This window comes from Heterocephalus glaber, unplaced genomic scaffold (genome assembly GCF_053883595.1).
Source record: "Heterocephalus glaber isolate CG9 unplaced genomic scaffold, H.glaber_assembly_v1.0 deba00001111, whole genome shotgun sequence".
Lineage (NCBI taxonomy): Eukaryota > Metazoa > Chordata > Mammalia > Rodentia > Bathyergidae > Heterocephalus > Heterocephalus glaber.
In genome coordinates this window covers 903,693-931,516 of record NW_028258194.1, presented here as the reverse complement: position 1 = coordinate 931,516, position 27,824 = coordinate 903,693, and the positions used below count along the sequence as shown (strand labels likewise).

Sequence of the window (27,824 nt, the reverse complement as noted above, 5' to 3'; positions counted from 1 at the left end):
AGGGCTGGGATGCCTGGCAGGCAGGCGCTGTGCCACTGAGCTACACCCCTGATCCCTGATTTTACATTTAAAAGCCATGACTGGGGGGCTGGGGATGTGACTGTGGCAGACAGCTTGCCTAGCCAGCGCCGGGCCCTGGGCTCGATCTCCGGGACCAGAATAATTAAATAATAAAAAATAAAATATCTGCTGATGGTACCCTGATTTTATAGTGGGAAGAGTAAAGTGGGCTGCCCAGTGACGCGGAACTATTATAGCTCTGAGGCGGGATCCAGAAGTGTCACGACGCGTGTTGAAAATGTATCTGATTGCAGAGTTCTGATAGCTGTTTAACTTTGATTTAATGAAATAATACACCAAGGAAGTGAAGATAACATAATTGCCTCAGATGTGGTATTCACTGTGGTTAATACCTAAACCATATAAGGAGCGTCCTCAAATTTAGGATGGAAACTCCAAGTGGACACAAAAGCCATGAAGAGACTGGTAAAGTTACACTTGGAATCCTTGGAAGAACTTGGGAACCAAGCTTCCCTCTGAGAGGAACTGGCAAGCGAACCAGCCTTTGTGGCAAATTTCCTGAACCAGTAAGTTGCCTGCAAAGACCTTGGACTTGTCTTGGCCCCCTTGTCAAAAATAATTTGGCCTGGGCCAGAGATTTAGCTCAGTGGTTTTGCCGCCTGCTGTGCAAGTGCAAGGACCTGAATTCGATCCCCGGTACCAAAAATAATAATAATAATTTGGCCACATGTACAAGGGCTTACTTTGGGCCCTCTGTACTGTTCCATCTGTCGACATGTCTGTCAATGCCACACTGTTTTGAAAACTGTAGTCTTATAATAAGTTTTTCAATCAGAAAGTGTGATGCTTCTAGCTTTTGTTCTTTGTCAAGATCTGTCAGGCTATTTGGGGTCTCTTGAATTCCCATATGCATTTTAGGGTGGGTTTTACAATTTCTCCATAAAGCTTCATTGGTATTTTGATAGGGATTGCACTAAATCCATAGATAGTTTTTGGTAGAACTGATATCTCACCAATATTAAGCCTTCCAATCTATGAGCATGAGTTGTGTTTCCATTTGGTCTTCCTTAGTTTCTTTCCATATACAAATCTCCTGCCTCCTTGGTTACAACTACTGTATTCCTTAGTATTTTATTCTTTTTGATAACTATTATGAATGGACGTACTTTGGTAATTTCTTTTTCACATTCATCATTGTGAGAGCATAGAAAGAGAACTGAATTTATTAGGGCTGGCTTTGTGTCCTGAGACTGCCAAAGTCCCTGGGTTCCAACAGAGTGGCCCTCGGCGTTTCTGTGGTCTGGTAGGGACAGGCAGCCTTCCTGCACAGGCCTGGGCTCTGTGTGGCCTGAGCGTCCCTCTGGTGGAGGCCGGTCCTGCTTTCTAAGCAGCTCGCCCACCTGTGGGTCAGGGGGGCAGTGTGGCGCCTGCAGGCGGTGAGTGGTTGAACAGCCCAGCTGGCGTCGCCAACCTGCAGTACAGCCTGTTTTCCCCTCTCCTCTCGGTGGTATGGCGGAGCGGCCCAGGGGCTCGGGCCCAGCACGGCAACAGAGGGCCACCGCAAATCCAGTCCAGTTTTCTGATTGTGATGGAGGCCACACAGTAATTTCCCATCTCCTAACCAATGAATCACGCAGGAATTCTTTCCCTGGCGGTTATAATTCAGAAATACTGTTTTTAGCCATCACCCCTTACGCCTACGGCTTCAGAGCTCGGGTCAGGTACAGAGGCAAATGGCAACCCTCTGTCCAGGAGTGCACATGCACCCCACCCAGGCCCAGAGCTGGAAGCACTCTGCACTCCCTCCCGGGGTACCCCCTGCCCATGATCCCCTCAGTCTCTTTTATTCTTCAGCCCCTTTTAAGGTGCAGTTCATTCTTTGTGGTTCTGGGGCTCAGACCCAGGCCTTCGCCTATGCGAAGCACAGACTCTGTCACTGAGCTACACCCCTAGCCCCAGATTTATTTTTCTTTTGTTGGGTTTTTGAAACAGGGTCTTGTTATGTGGTTTGGACTGGCCTTGAACTCATCATGTACCCCACACTAGCCTCAAATTTGAGGTGATCTTCCTGCCTCAGCCTCCTGATTGCTGGAATTACAGGTGTGCACTGCCATGCCTGGCTCCAGGTTTTTAAGGCTTTATTGCCAGCCCAGTGATGGTGGGGCAGGTTAGCAATTCCCAACTGGAAGCAAGACCAGGGTTTCTTCTCCTTGTATTGGTCCCCTTTCATATTCTTTTGTTCTTAAGCTGTATTTTTACGAGCTGTTATTGCACTGATGATCTTTCCCCCACTGGGGAGACAAGGACAGGAAAATAGTGAGTAAAAGAGAAAGAAGAAGGCTGGGGATTTAGCTCAGTGGTTCCACTGCCTGCCCCGCAAGCCCAAAGACCCAAGTTCGAGCTCCGATCCCCCCAAAAAAATAAGGGGGGGGGGAGATGATACCCTACTGTATATTAAAGAATCATGGCCAGATTAGAATCGGATTGGTTGTTTTTTTGGTTGGTTGGTTGGTTTCTTTGCTGTTGGATTGAGTTCCTTGTATGTTGTAGAAATTGATCCCGTGTCGATGAAACAGTTTGCATGTATGACGGCTGGTCTAGAAGTTGGCTCTCACTCTGCAGTTTGGTGCCTTAGTTGTGGTTCCCTTCCTTTTCAGTTTGATGGAATCCATTTGACAATTTCTGCTTTGTTTCCAGTGATGGGGGCCCTGTCCTTGACAAACAATCTTTGCCCAGACCAATGGTCCTAAAGGGTTTGTTTTCTTCCACCAGGTTCATATCTTACATTTATGTTTTTAGTCCAGTTTCTAGTTGATTATTTTTTTCCAGTGCGGGGGATCGAACTCAGGACCTTGTGCTTGCCAGCCAGGCAGGGCTCCACTGAGCTCCATCCTTGGCCATAGTTGATTTTTTTGTATATGATGAAAGATAAAGGTCTAGTTTCTTCTGGATATGCATGTCCAGTTTTTAATGGTGTTCTATTAAAGAGACTGTCCTTCATCCAAGGTATGGTCTCGCCTCCTTTGGCAAAAATCAACATAGCTGTAAATACGTGCATTCTTCCTTGTTCCCCCTCCCTTTCTTATGATCTTCCCACCCACCTTTCTTTCATTCCTTCTTCCCTTCCCCTCCCTCCCCCCTCCCTCCCCCCTCCCTCCCTTCTTTCCTTCCTTTTTCTCCATCCCCCCCTTTCCCGGAGATTGAACCCAGGCCCACACACATTCCAGCAAGCACTCTACCACTGAGATACACCCCAGCCCCCTTTTCTTTTTTTTTTTGGTACTGGGGATCGAACTCAGGACCTTGGACTTAGGGTTAGGGTTCAGTGCCACTGAGTGAAATCCCGGCCCTTCTTTTCTATCTTTTGAGGTGGAGTCTCTACATCTCTCAGGCTAGCCACAAACTCCTGGGCTCAAGAAATCCTCCTGCTTCAGCGACTGCAGCAGCTGGGATTTCAAGCATGGGCATCAGGTCTGGCCACAGAGAAGTTCTTGCTGCTTTTTGGTTGTTCTAAACGCAGAATGCATTGTGGCTGATCTTCAGGGTGCAGGAGGGGTCGTGGGGCCGCTTTTTCTTTTCCTTTGTTGTTTTAGCTTGAAGCTGTGAGTTTACATCAGCTTCTCATCTCTTTCCTTCCTGTTCTCCGGGCTGTAGTCAGCACACCTCACAATAATCTCTTCACCAGAATGAGCTCTAATAGAAACAATGAATATTTCTTGGTTGTTACCTGTAGTTTCTCGTTAAATCCCTGGAATCTAAAATAATAATATCTACAACAGTCTTGTAATTATCAAGTGTTATCTTCATCTTAGGACACTGAAACTTTAACTTACAGAAGGCACCCAACGCCCAAGTAATGGACCGCATTTTTCCTTCAATACATTGACTTCAATTTGTTCATGCTTTATTTAGTATTTTTGCTTTTGTGTTTATAAATTGGTTGGTGCCCGGTTTTCTCTATCTCCCTCTTTCTTTCGCGGTCTTTGCTACGTTTTGGTATCTGGATTATGGTTGTTTCCAAAACGAGTTAAATGAGCCTTGGGGGCTTACTTTTATCATTCCTACGCTTTACTAAACTCTGCAGCCAACTGCGGCCCCGGGTTCACCCACGCCCTGCGCACTCCACGGGGGGGGGGGGGGGGCTGCAACTCCAACTCGACCACAAGGAAAACAGCTCTAATTTTCGGCCCCGCGGAACCGCGCGCTGCTTCCAACAGAGTCCCGGGGCGGGAAATGATTCCGAGGCCTGGCGGAGGAGAGGAGAGAAGAGGGGCGGACGACGCCCCGCCCCGCCCCGCCCCGCCCGGGCGCGTGGAGTCCACGTCCCCAGCGAGCCCCAGGCCGATGGCGCTCCCGGCCCTGCGCCGCCCGCCGCCAGCTCTGGCCCTGTTGCTGCTCTGGGTGACCGGGCAGGCGGCGCCCGTGGCGGGGCTGGGCCTGGACCCCGAGTCCGAGCTCCACATCGAGCGGCGCTCCGTGCCCACCGAGTGCCCGCGCGCCGTGCGCCCCGGCGACTTCGTGCGCTACCACTACGTGGGCAGCCTGCGCGACGGCCGCCGCTTCGACGCCAGGTACGGCCCGGCCCGGGCGAGGCGCGTGTGCAGGCGGGGAGCGGCCGCGGGAGCGCGAGTGGCTGCGGGTGCCCGCGGCCCGAGCCCCCCGCGACGAGACGCCGAGGACTGGCGCCCCAGAACCTTGCCTGGCCCGGAACCCTGGCCTGGCGAGCGGCGCGGGGCCCGCTGGGCGCTGGCAGCGCCGGGCTCTTCCTGCACGTTCCGCACGGCCGGGGGAGCAAGCGAGAGCGGAGCTGGGCAGCGGGGCCTTGCAGGCGAGGTAGGCCGCGCCCGCCGAGCTGCACCGCCCGGGTTTCCCACCCCGCCTCTGCTGCAGCCTCTCAGAGCACCGCCTTGCTCTGAGACACCAGCCCTGCGCAGTCCCCCGCGGAGCGGCCGGGCAGAGACCGGGCTAACCCAGCCGCCGCGCAGGCCCTCGCCCCGGGCCTGGGGAAGTCTCTGCCCGCGCCCGCATCCGCCGCCCGCGCCTTTCGCGGCGTTGGGTCTGCAGCCCGTGGGCCCGGGTCTGGCGCTTCTCACCGAGCGAGCGGCGTGCTTGCAGACCTGGTGCTGTCGCGCGTGGCTCCCGCGTTCCGCGTCGTTCACCGGGTGGCGCCTCGGCCTCCGTGCTGAGGGACGTTGTGATGCCCGTTTCCGGAGTGTGTGGGCCGCCCCTGCGGCTGTGTCCCGGAGTGGGCTGACGGTTCGTGGGGAAGCGCCGCAGTGCTCTCCATTCCCTCCAGGGTTGTCCTCGCAGCCCCTGCCCGCCCCGCGCGCTTGGCCGTCCGGCAGGTGTAGGTGGTCTGCTGGCCGACTGCGTCTATCACCTCTCCCTACCATCCGCCTGTTCCTTTGGCTAGCGCACAGAGGCGTCCTTCTGCCCCTGAGGCGGACTGTCGCTCTGGCCTAGCCTGGCCCCCAAGGGAGGCCTGCCTGGAAGGGTTTGCGGCTGTGGTGAGCGATTCCTGCGGTACCCTGGCCCTGCCCACCGGGCGCCGGCGGACAGTGGCGCGGGGTCCCCTCCCCGGGCCGGGGCTGCGGCACCTTGGGATGGAGGCAGCAAGGGCAGGGGCCGCGCAGACCCCCGGCTCCTGCAGGCCTCAGCGGCCCTCGCCCGCATTCACTGGTCTCCAGGGGCCCGCTGAGTCTCACACAGCGAGGAGGGTGGCAGTCAGGCGCGGCAGTGAGGCTCACACCTGCAGGTTCCCGGCCGGCCGCGTGCACGGCCAGGCCGGACAGTTTAAGGCTCCAGCCTTCGGCCTGGACTTCGTGCCAGACGCGGGCGGTGGCCAGGAGACCTGGGCGCAGGGCCGGGCCTGAGGAAGGCGTTTCGGGGAGGAGGAGAGGCGAGTGGGGCGCAGGCACGGGCGGGCGGGAGCCGGCGAGCTGCCTGCTCTCCAGGGCTTGTCAGCAAGCTTTAGTGGACACAGCGCTCCACGGTGGGGGCACAGTGACTGTGAGCTGACGGCGGACTGTGTCCCAGGAGCCAGCGGGTCCCTGCCGAGAGCCTGCGGGGGGAGGCCCTGCGCGGAGGGGCGTACACGCCGCTCGCACACCCTTTGCATCCTGAGCAGAGAGAGACCCAGTGAGGACCAGTGGAGGGGCTTGGGCTTCGGCTGCTCAGCTCGGGGCGCTGCCCGGAGCCGAAGCCACCCTGGGCCACACGGGGCTTCTCTCCTGGAGCCTCCGTCCCGCGCTCTGCCTGGCCCCGGGCAGAGACTGCTTACCCGCCTGATCGCTCTGGCTTTGGTCTCTGTGCCCCCCCGCCCCCCGCTCAGCGTCACCGAGGAACGCTGCTCTGGTCACCTGGGGCGACGTCCAGCCTGTCCTGGTGTTGCCACCCGGGCAGCGTCAGCGTCATCATCAGCTGAGCCCAGGGTGGGTGGGTTAGCATGTGTGGGGGTCAGGGAGTGGTTGGCTGCCCGCCTCCTGCCTTTGCCACGAGGGCTAGTGGCGTCGGGGATGCTATGCCCTGGTGCCCACCCCGCGCCTGTCAGAGCTGCCTGCAACGCTTGGCATACCCGACTTTTGATGCAGTAGCTCTGGATGAGGCCTAAGAATTCGAACTTGTGCAAAGTTCCCAGTTGGTGGTGCTGGGCCGAGGACTATACCTGGGGAAGCCTGGCTCGCACAGAATCTTAGATTAGCAGGGTGTGGGGTATGTCTGTGTAAGCCCAGCTACTTGGGAGGCTGAGGCAGGAGGGTTGCAAGTTTGAGACCAGCCTGGGCAGTTTAGCAAGACCTTGTCTCAAGAAAAAAAAATCATAGACTCATTAGCAGAGGCCAACTTCATTTATGTTCATTCCTTCATTCAACAAACATGTGGTGGCTGACTTCTCGGCGCCGGCTGGGCTGCAGCAGTGAATGACGCAGACAGAAGCCTGCCGTGCGGGAGCTCCCAGTCTTAGGGAGACAGGGGCGCTGGCCGAGCCCAGCCGAGGACCAGAAGCTCCCAAGCCCCGGGGCATTCGGGAGGGGGCGGAAAGCTGTGACCCTCCGCCAGCTCTGGGGTAGGTGAGTGAGTGGGCGTGCAGTGCATCCACGGCATAGGCTCAGTCGCCTCTGCCAGTTCTGAGGGACGCCCTAGGGAACGTTTGTGCGCCGGGGGGGCATATCCATGCGGTCCTGGGGTCAACCCCTAGCACCTAAATGAATAAGTAGAAATATATGTGCAGACTTTTCAGAGCTGGTTAGAAGCCAAGTGTGGTGGTGCACACCTGTAATCCCAGCACACAGGAGGCTGAGGCAGGAGGATTGCTGTGAGTGTAAAGCCAGTCTAAGCTACGTAGTGAGACCCTCAAAACATCAACACAGCAACAGCCATGGCTGGATAGTTCTGTAAAGCTCAAAGGGCGGGGCCCACAGAGTCACTCTCCACGCTCACCCCGAGGGCCACCCTGTGGCCCTGGCCACGTCCCTGCCGCACACTGGGCCCGTGTTGGCCAGCTCTGCACCGCCGCTCCCTCCCAGTCTCCCGGAACTGGCCTTTCCAGGTGGGGGTGGAGCAGGCTTTGGGGGCTTTCCGGAGGAAGTGGGCTCACTTGGACGTTTTTTTCTCTTTGTTTTTTGTGTTTTTGAGACAGGCTCCACGATGTAGCCCAGGCTGGCCTTGAATTTGCAGTCCTCCTGCCTCAGCCTCCCAAGAGTTGGGATTACAGGCCTCGCCACTATCCCTGACTTGTGCCATTTGCTCTTCTAAAAGTCCTTTCTTGCTGCAGAGGCAGTCTGCTTTCAGAGGCAGAGCCACGGGGTTGGCTGTCATGTGTGACTCGTGTGCTCCGGGGGGCAGCTGACAGCTTGGTGGGTTGCATGGGCCAGGTTTTGCGTGGGCTTCCTGACCGAGTGCTGCTTGCGTGGACTTCGTGTGTTGGGGGAGGGTCCTGAGCCTCGAACTGAGGACCTTTGTGCCAAGCCACCTCCCCGGCTCTTTTTTGCTTCTTATTTCAAGATGGGATCTCGCTAAGTTGCCCAGTCTGGGTTCGAATGTGTGATCCTCCTGCCTCAGCCCCCCAAGGTGCCGAGATGTCAGGTGTGCGCCCCCACGCGCAGCTCTGGGGGGCTGACTCTGGAGAGCATCCCTGGAGGGTGCTGTGGGGTGGGCAGGAGCGGGCCAGCGGTGTGAGAAGGGTCTGCGGTAGAGGAGGTGCGGGTGCGGGCCGTGCCGGGCGGTTCCATGGCCTTCCTGTCCCCGCACCAGGCGGTTCCGTGGCCTTCCTGTCCCCGCCTCGTGCTGGCTGCAGGGCTCCAGAGAGGACGCTTGTCTGCTGTGCTGGATGAGCCACGGCGGCGCCGGTGTGGGCAGGTGGGAGGCCGGGGGAGGTGAGGTGCTTGCTCTCCTTGCTTCCCACCTGCAGACTCTCTGCGCGGAGCCTCACCAAGGCCCCAGCTCTGCTCCGCTGGCGCTAACAGCGCCCCTAGCCCACCCCAGCGGCACCGCACTGGGCGTCCGCACACCTCGCACCCAGCTCCTTCCCTTTAGGGCTCAGGGTGTGAGTCCTCTGGCTACTTGGGCAAGCTTATTCCTGAGTAAACCTGTTGACGTTATTGTACGTAGGACTGTTTTCTTAATTTCCTGTTCGGCCCATTCAGCGTCAGCACAGAGATGGGACTCATCTGTGTGTGTGTTGGCTTTGTCTCCTGCCAGATTCGTCCATCAGTTCTGTCAGCTTTTTTAGGGGCGCCTTGGGACTGTGTGCATATGCTTTCACCTGTGGACGGCGGTACTTATTTCTGTGGGATCCCTTAAATTTCCTGTTCTTGCCCACTTCCCCTGACCAGGAGTTCCAGGGCTCCCCTGAACAGACGGGCGGAGGTGGGTCAGTGCCCTCTTGCTGACCTCCAGGGCTCTGGGTCTCACCGCCGACTGTGAGCTTGGCCACCCTCGGCCCCTTCTCACTTTCCTGGAACTGCCCAGGTCGCGTGTGGCCTGTGTTTCATCCAGGACCCGGGCTGGGACGGCCGTAAAAAGTATAGACGAGCTGTCGGGACAGGCTGGGTAGGTGCTTAGTCCGGGCTTTGCAAATACAGTTTTCACGACCGGCTCTGGGCTTGGTGCTGCCCGTGAACCGGCGCCAGCTGCCCTGATCAGCATAAATTTCTAAGAGCAACTTCATTTTCCAGATGGTGGGAGTTTTAAGCAGTGGATAAGGCTGGACACTTAGCGTATAAATGCGTACATCTTCTTACAGAAAGGGTTTTTTTGTTTTTAACACCTTCCAGGCAGTCGTCCAATGAGAAATTCATGCTGTGTGGGAGCGATGATCTTTACACACCACTTGGGGGCCTCGAGCCAAGAGCGTAGTGTTTGGCAGTCCGAGGTTCTGGCTTTTTCCCATGTGGCTGTGCGCTTGGGAAATGCTAACCCCTGTCCACGTCGCAGGCTGCAGGAGGATTACGCCAGATGGTGTATGTGAAGAGCTCACGTTGCTCCAGGCCTAACACGTAATAAATGTTCTGTAAGAAGCAATTACCATTGAAAACTTTATTAAATTTGAGAGCTGTCGTCGGGTTCTGTAGATGAAGAGAAGTGCCGAACCTCTGAAGAGTGTATATATTTGTATTATTTTTATTTATTTATTTATTTATTTATTTATTTATTTATTTTTTGGTATCGGGAATCGAACTCAGGACCTTGCACTTGTGAAGCAGGTGGAGGGACCACTGAGCTAAATCCCCGGCCCCCTGAAGTGTATATTTTTAAAGTAACTTCCTAGCTGGGCATGATGGTGCATGCCTGTAGTCTAAGCACTCTGGGAGGCTGAGGCAGGAGGATCCAACGTTGGAGCCCAGCTGGGGCAGCTTAGTGACTTAGCAAGACACTGTCTCAAAACAAAAAACCCAAACAAACGAAACAGGAAGCGCTGGGAATGTCGCCCCGAGCTGAGGCCCTGGGTTCGCCTGCAGCACCACTGATGACGGTGGCGGAGGGGTGGGGTGACCGGGATGCTGCCGCCACTTCCTGTGTACGCACAGGTGCTGTCTGCCCGCGTCCTGCCCTCGCCAGCCTTGCAGCCTGCGTTCTGCCGCTTTAGCCCCGCGGGGCTGTGGTGCTGCGTGGCGCAGCGTGGTGAAGCCGAGCGCAGTTGGGCGCTGGCCCAGGTGTCGCACCTGTGCCCTGTGCTCGTGTCTGCTGGCTGGGCCCGGACCTGGGGTCCTGTCCGCTTTCTGCGTGGCCTCGTGGGCAGGAAGGCTGTTAGAACGGCCGGGAGTGGCCGCACCGCGCCCAGGAGGAGTGGAGGAGGAGCGTGCGATTAGTGAGAATGAGAGAGAAATCAGGCGCAAGCTGCTGCACCCGCAGACCCACTGGTGATGTGTTCGCAGCTGCCTCTGGAGCTGTTCGTATGTGTCTGTGTGTAGAAACGGACGAGGGGGTTGCTGGGTTACCTGGGGCTCCTGACCTGCACTGACTCCTGTGGGGGGTGAACTTGGGCCATAATATCTATGATGTTGCCTTTAGGTACCAATCACATAGAAAACGGAAGAATCCATGGCTGTTTCATGAAACAAACTGAACTTCATTTTGTCTTACTTTACTTCCGTAGCGAGTAGAGCAGTGCTTACGGAGCCAGATTTGCTAGCTGTGCTCACGGGGGCCTGGAGACCCTGCCCCCCCCTCCTGCCCGGCGGCCTCCCCAATGCACCCTCCCTCGGGTGTGGTCTCCGGCCCGCCCCTGCGGAGGACAGGGCCACTTAGGCTTTCCTCTCTTGCTCGCATCTTCAGCTATGACAGAGACTCCACTTTCAACGCATTTGTGGGCAAAGGGCAGCTGATCTCGGGCATGGACCAGGCCCTGGTCGGGATGTGCGTCAACGAGAGGCGCTTCGTCACGATCCCCCCGAAACTGGCCTACGGAAGCGAGGGAGTCGGTGAGTTTCCACTTGCACTGCCAGAATCTGCAGAGCAGCCAGATGTGTGCAGGCCAGCAGAGGTCTGGAGGAGAGGGACGGACGGCAGTGGGCACAGCCGGGATCTCGTCCTCGGTGTCTCAGAGACGTGAGAGGAGGCGCAGTCAGTCCGAGCGTTAGTGAGAGGAGAGCTGGTTTCCTTCTCTTTTAATGTCGTCAAAGGCAGGGGAAGGGGCACTGGAATTGCATGGCCACTGAAGCCCTTTTGGCTTCCATTTGCGTGGGAAGCGTCCTGGGTATTTATTTATCTGGCTCGGAAGGCAGCACTTTCTCAGTGTGAATTCTTTTTCATTTCTAGCCGGCATGATCCCCCCAGACTCTGTGCTCCATTTCGATGTGCTTCTGGTGGACCTGTGGAGCCCTGAGGACCAGGTGCAGATTCACACGTACTTCAAGCCGGCCAGTTGCCCTCGGACCGTCCAGGTGTCTGACTTCGTGCGGTACCACTGCAATGGCACCTTCCTGGACGGCACACTCTTCGACTCCAGGTGGGTCCCGCTGGCAGCCGGGTCTGCAGGGTGCCTTGGCTTCCTTGGCAAGCCTGTTTTTTGTGCTGTGAAGACACCAGGAAAGGGTGCTTCCCACCTTTAACCAGTAGCAAATGCTTTGGAAAACTTGAGTGCCTCACGGGCCATGTCCTGGAGCAACGTTTAATACTCGTGAGGGAAGTCTGAAAGCAGTGCTTGTCTTGCTAACCAGCATTTTGAGGTCTTGTCCTGACTCGAAGGCTCGAGTGAGTGTTGCTTCATTCTTAGGGTTTCCTGTGGAAGGACAAGGGGGAAATGCAGCCCGGGAGCTTAGGGTACACTGGAGATTTCCTGGAAGCATTGTATGTGTGGCTAGTGGAATAGCTGGGCCTTTTCCCTCACTGTGGTATAAGTATCAGCTTTGTGTTTCTCCTTGGCCATGAGGAATTCTCTGTGTGGGGAGCGCAGGCCCAGACCTGCCTGTCCCTGGGGCTGGGTGTGGGCTCGTTCAGCAAAGATTTGGGAGACACAGTCCTTCCCGAGGGATGGGTTGGAAGGAAACACGGGTGTGGACTCCTCCCCTTCTGGTTGGTCCTCAGTCACAATCGCATGAAGACCTATGACACGTACGTGGGGATCGGCTGGCTGATCCCGGGCATGGATGCAGGGCTGCTGGGCATGTGTGTGGGAGAGAGGCGCGTCATCACCATCCCTCCTTTCCTGGCCTATGGCGAAGCTGGCGATGGTGAGTCCTGCCCTCCCCGGGACCCTTTTGTCCCGAGCCCGTCTCTTTACAGAGGTTAATTCGATGTGACCACAGGAAGCCCACCAGGCAGCCCAGTGTGGAGTGGGGGTGCGCACCGGTCACCCCAGCACCCTGGGAGGCTGAGGCAGGAGGCTCACAAGTCGGAGCCCAGCCTGGGCAGCTTGGTGAGACCCTGTCTCAAAAATGAAAAAGGGCTGAGGGGAGCTCAGTTTGAGGGTTCGATCCCCAGTGCTGGGGAAGAAAAGGAGAGGAAGAAAAGGGAAGAGGAGAAGAGGAAACTGAATGTTGTGCAGGCTGTGTCCTGCTCTTACGGCCCACGGAGCAGGAGAGGATTGGACGGAGTGCATGGAGTCAGCATCTCCCTGTTCACCCCCTTTTCCTGTCTTACATGACCGAGAGGCACACAGTGTCGTAAAAGGAAGGTGAGTTGAGAGCCGGGGATGAGCTCAGTGGCGCTGCGCCTGCCTCGCAAGCACAAGGTCCTGAGTTCAGTTCCCAGTACCAAAACAGAAAGAAGGTGAGTCAGTGGAGTGCCCTATTAAAAGAAAAATAAAGTTTGAAAACCACTGCCGCAACCACCCTGTCATGTGTGCGTGCATGTGCGCGTGCACTGCACACTGGGGTCTGAACCGAGGCTTCACACATGCTGAACAAGGGCTTTACCATGGACTGCACCCCCGGCCCACGTACAGTGTCAGCAGTGAGTTGTGTGGGACTCGAATTGTGTCTCAGTCAAGCTGTACAATATTGTACAGCTAGTACACGTTAGGGTCACTTCGAGGACTTTCCTTGTTGCGTGGCTTGTGGCTCAGCCTCCTGTTCGCCCATCTGACCAGCGCAGTGGATGGTGGTCTTCTCAGGAGGAGCTCATTCCCTCTGACGTCGTGGGGAGGACCCTTCTGCAGAAGCACCACCTCCCACAGGCCACAGGCCTGCCGTGCCCCTCGCCTTGGGCTCCAGCGTCTTGCCGCTGCCCCTGTGAACGGCACGCAGCCTAAGGCAGTGGTGGTGAGCCTGTAGCACACTGCCGCAGCTGGCTGTTGGTTACTATTGAAAGCTCTAGAAAGTTCGCCTTCGCTGGTCCAAGGGTTCAGACTGAGGGAGAGGTACAGCCATGCGATACCGGGAGTGCCACATTTCACTTCTGTGGTGCGTCTTACTTACGACATTGGCTTCTGAGGGCTGACGCTATAAATGCATTCGTTAGGGTAGTGCGGGCCCAGCTCTGTCTCGGTGCCTTGTCGGAGTCAGCTTCAGGACCCCTCATGGGTTCCAGAATCCCGCACGAAACCGCAGGGGTGCTTGCGTGCAACCTCCATACCTCCTTCCGTGCACGTGAGATGGCCTGTAACACCTCACACCAGTCCATGCTAAATAAGTGGCTCCAGTGCTGTATTGTTTTACAGAATAATCGCAAGAGAAAGAGGGCCAGGGATTTAGCTCAGTGGTGCTGCCACCTGCCTTGAAAGTGAAAGGTCCCAAGTTCGATCCCTGGGACCAAAAAAAAAAAAAAAAAAAAACCAAGAGAAAGAGTCTGTATATGTTCAGTAGAGATGTATTGTTTTTCTGTCCCAGGGATCAAAATCAAGGGTATTCCACCACTGAGCTACATCCCCAGCCCTCTTTTCTTTTTTAACTTTGAGACAGGATCTTCCTAAGTTGTCCAGGTGGAACTTGAACTTGTAATTCTCCTGCCTCAGCCTCCCTCGGTGCTGGGATTACAGGCGAGCACCACCACACCCAGCTCATACATAATTTTTTTCTTGAGTATTTTCCATCAGCAGTTGCTTGGATCCCTGGACGGGCAGCTGTTGGCGTGGAAGGTGGATTGTGCTCAGCGCTCCCACAGTGGAGGCAGAGTGTGCAGAAGGGGGAAGGAGTGGTTTGAACACTATTCGTGTTTGGACTGTGGCTGCCATTTTCCCTTTATCTTAGTTAACTTTCATTTTATTTTATTTATTTTTTAACTTTCATTTTATTTATACCTTATTTTGGATGCACTTAAAGGATTGAATTTAATTTTGTATTTTTGCTCTTTAAAACATTGATTATAAGTTTCTTTGTCTCTGTTTCTCTCTCTCTCTTGCTGTCTCTCTCTCTTTTTAGTGCTCAGGATTGAACCCAGGGTCTTTATACTGAACTACATTCTCAACCCTTTTAAAATATGTATGTGTGTATGTATGGGGTTTTTGTTTTTTTGGTACCAGGGATCAAACTCAGGACCTTGCGCTTTTGAGGCAGGTGCCAGGACCACTGAGCTAAATCCCTGGCCCTGTGTGTGTCGTTTTGAGGCAGGGTCTCACTCAGTTGCTAAGTTGCCCCAGCTAATCTGAAGCTGGTGATGTTCCTGCCTCGGCCTCCCCGAGTGCCGGGATTGCAAGGTGTGCCCCACCACATGTACCTGGCGGCAGGTTTTCACCAAGTGTACGGACCGGGCCAGAGCTTTGGAATTGGCGCCATTAGAGGTCTGGGACTGGGACTGGTGCACCGGCAGAAACCACAGAGGAGCGTGCTTGGCTTGCGGGTGGTTTCAGAACCCCGCACCCAGAGCCTTCGATTTCTGGTGCTGGAATGGGCCTGGCTGGCCGATGGCTGCGTGGCCTGAGTCAGTGGGGCTCCTGCGGTGCCCACAAACCCCTGGGTGGACGCCGTGGTAAGCAGTCGGGGCTGCCCGAGAGGTGTGAGATCCTCATGCAGGGGATTGGCCAGCTCGGGCGCAGCACGGGGCTCGGCCGTCCCTCGTCCGGGTCCTGATGGAGCCCGCTCCCCCACTCCACCCCAGGGAAAGACATTCCCGGGCAGGCGTCCCTGGTGTTCGATGTCCTGCTGCTGGACCTGCATAACCCCAAGGACAGCATCTCCGTGGAGAACCAGGTGGTGCCGGAGGGCTGTGAGCGCAGGAGCCGGAGCGGGGACTTCATGCGGTACCACTACAACGGCACGCTGCTGGACGGCAGCCCCTTCGACTCCAGGTGAGCGGCCACGCTGGGCCGACCTAACCCTGCGGAGGCTGCACGCACACGCACGTGGGAGTGGCTGCTGGCAGTGCGCGGGCTGCCCTGGCCTCGGGGCCTGGCCCTGGCTCCCGGAGCTTCCGCTGTTCCCTGCTGCAGGTGTCTGGCGGCTGTGGGGGATGGGTGACCGCGCCCTCGGGGTGCAGAGCCTCCTTCCTGTGACCTGCGCCTCAGGTCTCTTGTTTGTGCAGCTGGCCCGGGTGTCGGTGACGGGCACGCGTGCCAGTTGTGGCTTGAGTGTCCGGAAACCTCTTCGGCTTCCTGTAAACAAACTGTGGCAGCTGCCTGCCTCTCCAGGTGTCCGACTTCCGGTTTACTTAGCCATCCCAAAGCCTCGCAGAACAGTTTTTTTCTGTGATATTACAGTATTTTATTTCAGTAATGCATTCTTTTTTTCGGTATCAGGGATCAAACCGGGTCCTTGTGCTTGCGCAGCAGGTGGCGAAACCACTGAGCTCCATCCCCGGCCCCCTTTTTCTGTTTTGAGATGAGAGCTCACGAAGCTCCCAGGCTGACCTCAAACGTGCCGTCCTCACTCAGCCTCCCGAGTAGCTGGGGTTAGAGTGTACCCACACCCGGCTTTGTTCCCTTGCTTTTTTCTGCTACCAGGAATCGAACTCAGGACTTTGCACTTGCCAGGCAGGCTCGGTGCCACTGAGCTCCATCCCGGCCCTTATTCTCGGTTTTATATTGACATCGTTGGCTATTGTCCTTTTCTTACAGTTTCTGTCTCAGGTGACTTGGTACAAACTCCGTCCCTCCCTGGAGTCTATATATGTTTGCCTATATTTTCAAGTCCTTTAATGGTTTTATTTTCTACCTCTAATGTACACTATATTAGCGTTTTTATTTTTATTTTCAAAGATAATACGCGCTTGTGTAATGGAAACAGTGAGGACAGCTAGTGAGCAGTGTACCTGCCCTGTGGGCCCTGCCTTCCCCGGGGCCTCCCGCCGCTGCGTCTGACCCTTGGCCCGTCCCACTGTGCCGGCACTGCAGGCTCCGCTGCTCTTGCTGCTTCTCTGGCTGTCAGTGCGGGTGTTTGTCTCCAGGGCTGGAGGCGCGGCACAGCACAGCACAGAACCTGTGCCCCGCACGCAGAAGCCCGGAGCTTAAGCCCGGCTCTGCAGAGCTCTGTGCCCCAGAGGCCTCCTCTGCAGCAGGAGGCCAGCACCGTCCTGGTTGTGTTGCTGCTGCTGTCCTCACCGCTCCTTTGCCTTCTTCTCCTGTCCCAGCTACCGGCGGAACCGCACCTTCGACACCTACGTGGGGCAGGGCTACGTGATCCCCGGCATGGACCAGGGGCTGCTGGGCATGTGCATCGGGGAGAGGCGGCGGATCGTGGTACCCCCACACCTGGGCTACGGGGAGGAGGGCAGAGGTGAGTGTTCGTCCTGCACTCCCGGGAGGCAGCGGGCGCGGCCCGAGCCCCAAGGCCCAGGGGCCTCAGTGTCAGAGCTGCTCTGCTGTTTGCTCCTTGTCCCCCTCCCACTTTCATTTCCTTTTGAAGACAGATACCTTTGCAGTACTGAGGTTTGAACCCAGGACCCTGCACATGCTCGGCAGGCGCCCAACCACTGAGCTATAGTCTCCTCCCTGCTTTTCCTTAAGTCTTGAAGTTTCTTGAGTCTTGTTAAGCTGCCTAGCCTGGGCTCAAACTTGTGATCCTCCTGACTCAGCCTCCCGAGTAACTGGGGTTATGGAGAGAAACACACCTGACTCCTTTTGAACAATTTTGAACCTACCTCAGAGTCAAAAGCTGACCAGTTTTCAACATTTTGCTATGTTTCATCTCTCCATATGTGTACTTATTTACTCTTTCGGGTGAGCTGTTTGAAAGTAAGTGCTAAGCTGTCTTTCTGGCTTTTGTTTTGGGTGCCGTGAGATTCACCCCTGTGAGTATACAGTCTGGTGACTTCTAGAACATCTGTTCCCACAATCCTGTTTTAGAACATTTTTATCAGCAGACCTCCTTGAAAAGTTGTAGTGTAAATAGCTGGGTATAGTGATACACACCTGTAACCAGGCTACTACTGCCAAGGCAGGAGCATCCCAAGTTCAAGGCCAGCCTGGGAAATGTAATGAGACACTGTCTCAGAAAAAAAGCAGGTGGCAGGGGATGTCCTCAGGGGCAGAGTGTCCCTGGGTCCAATCCCCGGTACTGGCAAAAGGGGGTCTTGGAAGCCTGCCTTCCTGGTGGTGGCCCCTCTGACGCCCAGCCTGGACGGGCCTCCCTGCCTCCATCAACCCAGGATCCCATCATCCCCACTCCAAGACCCCTAACTTGCTGGCAGTTGCAAAGCCCCTCTAAACAAGATGACCAGCCACAGGTTCTAGGGGTTCAGACCTGGCCTCTCTGGGGGCCAGTCTCCTGGGCACAACAACAGTATTTATTCTGGATGCTGAAATCACAGGAGACTTCTGCATCTTCCAGTCTGTTCCATTGATCCTTAGGTCTGGGTTTTGTTTTGATTTTGCTAGTGCCATGCTGTTTTTATCATGGTAGCTCTGTGTACAATTTCAAGTCAGGGATTGTGATTCCTTTGCCTTTGTTGACAAGAGTTGCCTTTGCTATTCCAGGTCTCTTCTGGTTCCAAATGATTTAGGATTGCTTTGTCTAATTCTGTGAGACATGCTGTTGGGACTTTGGGTTTGCATTAAATCTGTGTAACATTTTCGGAAGTATGGCCATTTTCACTATATTGGTTCTTCCTACCCAAGAGCAAGGGTTATCTTTCCATTTTCTGATGTCCTCTTCAATCTTCTTTTTCAGAGTGCTGTAGTGTTTTTGTTTTTTTGTACGGGGGATCGAACTCAGGACCTTGCACTTGCAAGGCAGGAGCTGTGCCGCTGAGCTAAATCCCCAGCCCTGGAATACTGTAGTTTTCAATGTAAGTCTTTTACCTCCTTCGTTAGAGTGATTCTTGGGTATTTCATTTTTTTGGATGCTATTGTGAAAGGTGTTGTTTCCCAAATTTCTCTCACTGAGTTTGTTATTTGTGTATAGGAAAGCTATTGATTTTTTAGTGTTGACTTTGTATCCAGCTATGTTAATCAATTTGGTTCTTTCTTTCTTTCTTTTTTTTTTTGGTACCAGGGATCGAACTCGGGACCTTGCACTTGCAAGGCTGGCGCCGAAACCACTGAGCTAAATCCCCGGCCCTGAATTTGGTTATTAAATCTAGGAGTCTTTTGGTGGAGTTTTGGGGTCTTCTATGCAGAGTATCATGTCATCCGCAAATAATGATATTTTAACCTCCTCCTTTTGTATTCTTATTCCTTTTATTTCTTTGTCTTGTCTAATTGCTTTAGCTAGTGTTTCCAGAACTATATTGACTAGGACTGGTGACAGGGGACATCCTTGTCTTGTTCTGGATTTTAGAGTGAAAGCTTTCAGCTTTTGTCCATTTAGTACGATGCAACTGATATTTTCAATGGCTGCCTTGCATTTCAACTCTGTTTTCTTTCTTGTCATATTTTGGCTCCTTCTTTCCCCTTAAGACAGGGTCTTGCTCCATAGTCTAGGCTGGCCAGGAACTCACTCTATGGATGCTAGTACCCAAGCCAGCCTTTTTCCTTTTTCTTTTTTAGTACGTGTTTGCAGCACGTGCAGGTCACAGGCCTCTTGGGAGTGGGTACAAGTACATGTTACAGTGTGTTTTCCTCTTCAGTCCCCTTCCCTCTTGCCTCTCTTCCGCCTCTAAATCTCCTTTCCCCCTTCTCATCCTTGTTGATAGGAATCGTAGCTCTCGTCTATGCCGTGCCGTGTTTACATTCATTGAGGTTATTAAGTTCCTGGTCCTGGCATATCTTTATTTTGCTTGTCTCCCCTTCTCCTGTCCCTCTGGGACTCCTCGTGCCTCAGCCTCCTCAGGTCTGGAATTACAGGGCTGTGCCACCACTTCATATGCCATTTTTTGTTGACTTCCTTAGGAATGGTGGATGCAGTATTTACTTTGCTTTTGTATTCTTTTTGCTGGTGGAATTTGTGCAGGTCTCGCTGGCTGTACTCCATTTCTCCTGATGGGTACTGGACCACTCTTGGGGATTTTCCCTGCAGGATTCAGGGGTAACCAGGCTGGTGGGAAAGGGTATACTGAGGAGAAGCACTTTTCCTCCCTGACTTAAGTTTCTGATTTAAGCCACGACAGATTGTTGTGCCCAGATCACATAGTCCCAAAGACCACCAGGAAGCCATTTCTGATGCAAGCACACGAGGGTCGTTTATTCAAGCTCGAGCAGGGGCTCCCAACCGTCACCGACGCAGTGGGTCGAGATTGAGAGCCCCGAATTTCAAATCAGCGGGGGTTTTATAGAGGTTACAGCAAGGTTTGGAGATTTTTCACTTAGCAGTTACATGATTGGTTGACAGTTAGCAAGCAAGAAGTGTGCATTTCTGATTGGCTAGGCCCATCGGGGGTTGAGGGGTGGCTACATGTAGATTTTACGGGGGAAAAGAGGGACAAAGGTTAGTGGCCGACTGTCACGTGCCGATGGTCAGCAGATCTACAGATTGTTCTATGGATAGTGGGCCCAGAACATTTCATTTCCTGGGCAAACAGATGGCTGAGTAATTAACTCAGGAACTTTGCTTCGTTACAGATTGTGTCTTTTGTCCCAGAGCAAGCACATTTTAACCATTAATTTGTGAGAGACTAGGGGAATGGGGGATTTTGGCAAAATGGAGTCGCTTTGGTCTCACAAGATCAGCTGAGGTTGCACCCAGCGGCCTGCTTCCTCGCTGTCCTCAGTGTTGGGGGCAGAAGCAGGTCAGCACTTTATGAGTCTGCTGGTTTCTGTAGGACCCAGGACTGATCTTTCCTTATCTGGAAAGAATGCACTGATGAAAACCATTTGCTGAAATGGTGCTTTTCCTTTTGGGTTTCCACCAAGCATGAGACAGAGCCTTGAAGAGCAAACCACAGGCAGCCCCAGGAGGCCCTGGGGCTCGGGAGTGCCCTGGAGCCTGGCTTCCTGTGGGACCAGCTTGTCCCCTCCTGAGCAGCGCCTGTGGGCTCTTTGTGAGGGCTGCATTGGACCCACGAAGCCCCGCTTCAGGACACACATGTTCTCCTGGTGGCCCCTGGACCAGTCAGGGAGCAGAGGCCCAGGGACGAGGGGCTCCGCGCTCAGCCGGTCTGCCTGTCCTCACGTCACGCCAGCTCCTCCACAGAGGGTGAGGGAAGCTGCCTTTTTCTGCCTCTGCAAGTTTCTGGAGGCTTCTGTCCTCAGCCGTGTCCCCAGAGGGCAGCCCGCAGCCCTGATGCCCGAGGTGGCACCGTCCTGCGGGTTGCACACGCTGGCCTCCCTGCAGCTCCCCACCCTGTCCTTGGTCTCTGGCCGCCTGTGTCACCGGGAGGGTGGCGAGGGGCGGACTTGACGGCCGGGCAGTCTCGCAGGAAGCCGACGGCTCCAGGAGCAGCAGCACTGCCCGTCCCCGCCTGTGCTTGGCCCACGTTGCGTGAACATGGGCAACAGCTTCGGCCCGGGTAATGGCCCGCTTGGGGTGAGGCCGCTGTCAGGCCACAGGAGGTGGCCGGTTTGCCCGAGCCCGGGCTTTGCTTGTTTGCTCGCCTGTTTCAGATGATGACATGGTCTTTTTCTTTTACTAGGTATGATCGAAAAAGACTGTGAATATTTAAATTTTTTAAACGTACTGTAGGGCCAGGGATTTAGCTCAGTGGTTCCGCCACCCGCCTTGCAAGCTCAACGTTCCGAGTTCGATCTCCGGTACCGAAAAAAATAAATAAGTAAAATAAATTTTTTAAAAATAAAATGTACTGGAATAAAAGACGCATTGACACGAATGCCCTCCAAACCCTCCGTCCTCTCGTGGGACACATCAGTCCCGGCACCCTGGCTCCTCTCTCAGGCAGCCCTGGAGCCCCCTTCCTGAGGGTCTGTAGGTGCTGTCCTGGCTGCCTTGCATCGTTGCCCTCCTGTGGTCCTCTCCCGGGTCCCCCTGCGCCCCACCTGGAAGCCCTGTCAGTGGCCCCAGCAGCCCGTGCCGTGCAGTCTGCAGCTCCCCGGTCCCCTGGAAAGAGCCCTGTGGGGTGGACGGCCCTCCTGGAAGCACAGCTTGGCTCTCCAGCATTACCCTGAGCCTGGGCAAGCACCAGAATCGAGTCCCCGGGTGTGGTGGTGCAGGCCTGTAACCCAGCATCCTGGGAGCCTGAGGCAGGAGGACCGAGGTTTGATCCCAGTGGGGGCAACTAAATGACTTAACAAGACCCTGTCTCAAGAAGTGAAGGCAGGCGGGGATGTAGCTCAGTGTGAAGGTCAGGGTTCAACTCCAGTACCAAAAAAGGGGTAGATTTACGTGTATGAAGCACTTCAGATCTGGTACTTTTAGGAATTCATTGTGAGAGTGCTGTGTGTGTGTGTGTGTGTGTGTGTGTGTGTGAGAGAGAGAGAGAGAGAGAGAGAGAGAGAGAGAGAGATGGGGGGAGGGCAGGGGAGAGGGACACCAGCCAAGAGTCAGACTCAGAAAAGGCTTGGGACGGGGGTTGCTTTTCTGTCCAGGTTCAAATTGTGTCTGTTGGCACACACCTTGAACAAGCTGAGTGCGCGCTGGTTTCCTTCTATGCACAGGGCTAAGGACAGTCCTGTACGTCTTTTGTTCGGGAAACACTTCCTTAAAAACTCTTAGACAGGCGTGGTGGCACAAGTTTATAATCCCAGCCACTCAGGAGGCTGAGGCAGGAGAGTCACAAGTCTGAGGCCAGCCTGGCAATGTAGTAAGACTTTGACCCCAAATGAAAGCTAGAAGGGGCTGGACTGTCACTCAGTGGTGGAATGCTTGCTTGGCACGTGTGAGCTGAGGCTTCAAGCCCCATGGTCACACACGCGCGCGTGCACGCACACAAAGCTGACACTGAGGTGACCTGGTGGTGACCAGCCGAGGTGCTCGGGGTTCGCTCAGCAGTCACTGAGCCCACAGAGAGCCTGCCGGCTCTGGGGCTGTGGTGCCGCCTGGCCCTAAGGGTTCTTCACGGCTGGGGTGTGTGTGAAAAACACTTTTCCTTAGGGCTGGCCTTGGACTCACAGTGATCTTCCTGCCTCAGCCTCCCAGCTGCAGGGATCACAGGTGTGCGCCCCCACAAACACTTCTGTGAGCTGTGCACGTTCGCCCAGAGGCGGGGGTGGTGGGATGGCGCTCAGGGCTGCCCAGTGCCCTCGGTTTCCTCCGGCTCTGTCCCCAGGGAACATCCCAGGCTCGGCCGTGCTGGTGTTCGACGTGCAGGTGGTCGACTTCCACAACCCCTCGGACTCGGTCAACATCACCTCGCACTACCGGCCGCCCGACTGCTCGGTGCGGAGCCAGAAGGGTGACTTCCTCAAGTACCACTACAACGCGTCGCTGCTGGACGGGACCCTGCTGGCCTCCACGTAAGGCCCGGCAGCTTCTCTTCCTTCACTCAGTGACCCTCGCTGTGCCTGCACCTCCCCACCTGCCGGACTGGCTCGGCCTTGGACGCTGCCTGAGCACTGACGCTCGGACACAGCCAGGCCCAGAGCCTCCTGCAGGGGCCCCGGCCTGCCTCTCACGCGGGCTCCTCCTCTGCCGAGGCCCTTCTCACGCTTCCCAGGTCTGCCCCGGAGAGGGGCAGGCCGTGCACTGCACTCTCCTCCTTCTAGCCGACATCTCCCCGGCTTCACTGTCGTCCCTTTTCTCAAAACCGCTCCTCATTTTTTGGGAAGAGCAGGCCCCTGCTTTGCTGTTCTCTTAGCTCTTCATGTGCCACCTGCCTTTCCTCTGTCACCCTGGTTTCCGTCTCTGGCTGCTCGGAACACGTTCAGGAAACTCAGTGTCTTCCTCGCCCTTGGCCCAGAGGAGCATTTTGTAGAAGTGAATTGAGCTGAATCTGAGAATAGGTCTCAGAGAATCCAGGGTGTGAACCAGGATCATCACCAATGAAATGCGGCCTGGCTAGGTGTGGTGGCACCCACCTGTGGTCCTGGAACTCTGGGAGGCTGAGGCAGGAGGGTCGCAACTTCTACCCCAACCCGAGCAACTTAGCAAGACCGTGCTCAAAAACTGAAAGTAAAGGTGCTGTCAAAAAATAACGAGCATCATAACACAGCCTAATCACAGTGTTAAAATACGAAAAACGCACAGTTCAGCACCAGTGAAATCCGTGGGTCTGTGGCTCCAGCGCCACCGAGCCTGACAGGTCGCCCCTCTCCGGATACTGCAGTCTGCCGCGAGTGTTCCTGTCCTTTTCGGGCAGGGCCGGGCGTCCACTGCCTGCCCTCCGGTCTGGAGCAGGGGCAGAGGGGCCCCGGGAGGGCTGCGCGGAGACCGGTCCCGGGCAGACGCTGGCGGCGAGGGGCCTGGGTCAGAGCTGCAGCCGCCAGTCTGTCCCTCCTGGAGGGACGGAGGGAGGGAGGGGGGACCCTGGCTAGTGACGCAGGCCCAGGGTCCCGCAGGACACACGCCAGGGCCCGGAGCTCTGCTCGCCGGGAGACCGGGGGCTGGCGCGCTTGCCCCTCCCGTGACGGCCCGGACACCGGTCCCCTCCTCGGACGCCCCAGCGCCCTGGGCCCTGACGCCGCGCCGCCCCGCTTCCCTTTCAGGTGGAATTTGGGCAAGACGCACAACGTGGTGCTGGGCTTCGGACAGGTCGTGCTGGGCGTGGACATGGGGCTCCGAGAGATGTGCGTAGGCGAGCGGCGCACGGTGGTCATCCCGCCCCACCTGGGCTACGGGGAGGCCGGCGTGGGTAAGGGCGTGGCGTGGCGTGGCGTGGCGTGGCGTGGCGTGCCCTTTTTCTGCTGCTTGTTTATTTTCTACCTGGAGGGAGGGTCTGGCTAGTCACGAACTCGGCTGGGCTGGGCTCCAACTTGCCACTTTCCTGCCCCAGCCTCCCGGAATGCTGGGATTATAGGTGTGCACCACCAGGCCTGGTTTTGGGGGCTCTGCCGTCCCGATTCTCTGTGTGGTTTTCAGCTTTTGGTTGAAGACCCCGTGCTGCCCTTTAGAGAAAGCAGATTTGGAAGGAGCTGGGCTCCCTGCCCTGCCTCCAGCCCAGCTAGGAAAGCCCCCTTTTGGCAGAGATTGCTCTCGTGTCCTGGAAGAACTGGCTGCTGCACGGTGCAGTGGCCGCGGGTCACCTTGCGGTCTGCCCCGACCCATCTGCAGCGCCCTCACCCTGCTGCTGCCTGGACCTGCGAAGTGCTGGCTTGTGAGCGCAATTGGGTTGATCTTTCTTTTTCTCTTTGTTCCCCCCCCCCCAATACTGGGGATTGAACCCAGGCTCTTCACACTGAGCTACATCCCCAGCCCTTTTTATTTTGAGTCAGTCTTCCTAAGTGGTTTGAATTTGGGGTCCTCCTGCCTCAGCCTCTCAGGTGCTGGAATTACAGGTGTGGGGTACCTCCACCAACTTGTTATTCTTCAAGTTCTGCTGCTAGATTTATTCAAAAGTTCTACCACTGTAGACTCAACTAGTGGCTTTCAGACTTTTTTCACTTACACATAAACGTGTAGACATTTCGTTTTTTTTTTTCCTTTGGTACCAGGGTTCAAACTCAAGACCTTGTGCTTGCAAGGCAGGCGCTGTGCCACTGAGCTAAATACCCGGCCCCTTAGACACTTAGTTTTAAATATAAAATTGAAATGAAAGTTCCGTGGAACAATACTGATTCTATGTGTAGTGTTCATGGGTCTAGTTTATTTTATTCCTTTTTTTTTTTTTTTTGGTACCGGGATTGAACTCAAGACCTTGCGCTTTCGAGGCAGGTGGTGGAACCACTGAGCTAAATCCCCAGCCCTATTTTATATATATATATATATATTTTTTTTTTTTATTTTTGGTACCAGGGATCGAACTCGGGACCTAGCACTTGCAAGGCAGGTGGCGGGACCACTGAGCTAAATCCCCGACCCCTATTCCTATATTTTTATATGATTATTATTACTATTATTTTTGGCCACACTGGGGACTGAATTTAGGACAGAAGCACTGAGCTTTGCACTTTACTGAGCTAAACATTTTTTAACTTTCTGAGACAGAGTCCTGATAAGTTGCATGGGTCTGTATCAGACTAGTGGTCCTCCTGCCTCAGTCTCCCGAGTGCTGGGGTCCGAGGCGTGCACGGTGCCGACTGCCTGTCTTCATTTGACCTGTGTGTTTGAACTGTTGTGAGCAGACGTCACAAGTGCCGGGCGCTCGGTGCCCAGCGCGGCCAGGCGGCCTGCGCCCCCCAGGAGGAGCCTGCCTGCTGCCTGCTGCCTGCTGCCTGCTGATGCCGTCCTCTCCCGCAGCAGGGGAGGTGCCGGGCAGCGCCGTGCTGGTGTTCGACATCGAGCTGCTGGAGCTGGTGGCCGGGCTGCCCGAGGGCTACATGTTCGTGTGGACCGGCGAGGTGTCCCCCAGCCTCTTCGAGGAGATCGACAAGGACGGCGACGGGGCCGTCCTCCTGGAGGAGGTGAGGGCTCTTGGTCCGACCCAGGTGGGCCGGGGCCACGGGCCATGCTGTGCTGAGGCCGGGCGGTGCTGGGTGCCTGGGACCCTTCTGGTGGCTGTGAGGCGAGGCCCGGCCGGAGCAGGCTCACGCTCTCCTCCTCCCCCTGCTCCCCGCGCCTTTCTCTTTTGCTCCCTTTACTCACAAACCTCAAACAACGCTGGGTGTGGTGGTGCACGCCTCTGACCCTAGTGCTCTGAGAGGCTGGAGCCCGGGGATTGCAAGTTCCAGCCCAGCCCGAGCAGTTCTGTGACTTAGTGAAGCCTGGTCTCAAAAATGAATAAATAAGTAGATAGATAAAAAGAGACTGAGGGTCCAGCTCCGTGCAGAGGCCCTGGGTCCAATCCCCAGGATGCAGAACACAAACGACCTCAGAAGACTTGCCAGTCCTCCCTGCCTCTGGTTGCGAGCCTGCCGTTCTCTTCTGTTCGAGGCAGGGTCTCGCTGTGGCGCCCAGGCCGGCCTCCGACCCGGGCTCCAGGTCTCCTCCCGTGTCCGTGGGCCAGTGGGTGTGGCCAGCGTTCTCAGCGTTCCATTCTGTTCTCACTTTCAGCAGCACTTCATTCTTTGTGGAGCCCCTTCCATCTGACAGGCTTTTGTCACTCTCACTGCAGCTGGCCTAGCCCAGGTGACAGTCGCCCCTTCGCCCCGAGTCGGCCGGGCCCAGGGAGCCCGGGGACCCGGAACCTGGCTTCCCGGTGTCTTCCCCTGCGGCCTCCACCTGCTCTGTTTTCCGCTCTCCTCCCTCCCTCGGTGCTGTGGCTGTCCCTGGCCACTGGCGCTTCGTGGTCCCATCAGGACCTCTGGCCCTGGCGTCCTGGCCGCCCGTCCTGCCGACTGCAGAGTGGCTGTTTCCTCAGGGCCGTGTGGCCTCGGCTGCTGCTTCCCCCCAGGCCCCGCCGCCAGCCCCTCTGCCCGGCCAGCGCTCGGCCCTGGCCCTTTGCCGGGCGAACCCGCTGCCCTGGGAGCCTCCCGAGGTCTGGATGGAGGGCTGCGCCCCCGCCCCCAGCGTCTGAGTTCCTCCTGGTGCACTGCGCTTCCTGCTGCCGCCGCTGTCGCTCCCTAACTGCGCTTGCACTTGTCTGTCCCTGCCCAGTGCAGCTGGGCGCGGCGGGTGCCATGTGTTCAGGCCGGCCCACCGTGAGGGACTCGGGGGCCAGGACGCGGGGCAGGGACTGCCAGGGCCCCTGCACCCTCGGCCCGCATCCCCTGGTCTGCTGGTGTCCCCCCGAGTCGGGCTGTTTCCGGGCCCTGTCCCCCTGGCCCGCTTCCCCAGCTCTGAGGGCCGCTGCTGCCACTCACCTCTGCCCCGCCCCCTTCCCCAGTTCTCAGAGTACATCCACGCCCAGGTGGCCAGCGGCAAAGGGAAGCTGGCTCCCGGATTTGACGCCGAGATGATCGTGAAGAATATGTTCACCAACCAGGACCGGAACGGGGACGGGGCGGTCACAGCTGCGGAGTTCAAGCTCAAAGACCAGGAGGCCGAGCACGATGAGCTCTAGTGCACAGCCCGAGCCAGCCTGTGCCAGGGAGGGGGCAAGCGACACCCGTCACCTGTCGCGCAGAGTGCAGCGAGGGCTCCAGGGTCTCCGGGAGCGAGCGGCCAGCGGGGCGAGCGGATCGGATCCCACGGCGCACGCGTGGGGTGGGGCGGGACCGAACCTGGGCAGCGCCTCGGCCTGGCCCGGAGGACTGGGGAGGCTGCCCCGCCAGGGAGCCTTGTAATTAACGGGAAATAATGTCATCTTGGAAGAGCAGGAGAAAAAGTGGCCAGCACCGACCTAAAGAGATTAAAAGGTTTTTCACTATCAGTGTCTTAAATTTGTTCTGCCGTGGTCAGGAAAGAAAGGCCCCGCAGGACCCCGGAGGCGAGTCGGCTCTGCCCGCCCATCCAGCCCTCGGGGCCCTCCGCGCTGGTGCTGCTGGGGCAGCGTTGGAGCTCCGGGCAGAACCCTGCAGGGATGCAGCCCCCAGAACTGGGTGGCAGCACAGCCAGGAGGGAGAAGGCTCAGAGGAAAGGGGCTCCCGGCTTCTCCAACACCAGGCTGAGAAGGGCCAGTGAGCCTGGGTGGGAGCTGCCGGCAGCTGGCAGGTGGACTGTGGTCCTGCTCCGCAGCAGGGGCTCGGGCAA

The 27,824-nt window shown here is 56.3% G+C and overlaps 1 protein-coding gene and 1 long non-coding RNA gene across 6 annotated transcripts; one reads left to right on the top strand and one right to left on the bottom strand.

Moving 5' to 3' along the window:
• Nucleotides 1–13: 13 nt before the first annotated feature.
• Fkbp9 (FKBP prolyl isomerase 9) lies at nucleotides 14–27,501 on the top strand. 5 transcript variants are annotated; one of them, XM_087210113.1, is made up of 11 exons: nucleotides 14–587; nucleotides 10,795–10,940; nucleotides 11,278–11,467; nucleotides 12,046–12,191; nucleotides 14,995–15,184; nucleotides 16,462–16,607; nucleotides 22,429–22,615; nucleotides 23,804–23,949; nucleotides 24,282–24,411; nucleotides 25,497–25,657; nucleotides 27,019–27,501. In XM_087210113.1, exons 2-11 carry the CDS (start codon nucleotides 10,853–10,855, stop codon nucleotides 27,078–27,080), a joined length of 1,446 nt encoding a protein of 481 aa, XP_087066239.1. In that variant the 5' UTR covers nucleotides 14–587; nucleotides 10,795–10,852; the 3' UTR covers nucleotides 27,081–27,501. The 5 variants fall into 5 exon arrangements, with proteins under 5 accessions (XP_087066239.1, XP_087066238.1, XP_021105812.1 ...); XM_087210112.1 differs by lacking the exon at nucleotides 14–587 and adding an exon at nucleotides 3,467–3,492; XM_021250153.2 differs by lacking the exon at nucleotides 14–587 and adding an exon at nucleotides 4,314–4,592.
• On the bottom strand, nucleotides 3,372–6,106 carry LOC110347151 (uncharacterized). The gene is made up of 2 exons (XR_002391585.2): nucleotides 5,115–6,106; nucleotides 3,372–3,714 (listed from the first exon to the last, which is right to left on the bottom strand). It is a non-coding gene; the product is annotated as an uncharacterized LOC110347151 (long non-coding RNA).
• Nucleotides 27,502–27,824: the final 323 nt, after the last annotated feature.

Excerpts from the sequence above, each read along its gene's own strand:
- Fkbp9 (XM_021250153.2), top strand. The coding sequence starts at position 4,366 with ATGGCGCTCCCGGCCCTGCGCCGCCCGCCGCCAGCTCTGGCCCTGTTG. Across the intron at positions 12,192-14,994 it reads CTATGGCGAAGCTGGCGATG|GGAAAGACATTCCCGGGCAG; the intron begins GTGAGTCCTGCC and ends ACTCCACCCCAG. Across the intron at positions 25,658-27,018 it reads GGGCCGTCCTCCTGGAGGAG|TTCTCAGAGTACATCCACGC; the intron begins GTGAGGGCTCTT and ends CCCCTTCCCCAG.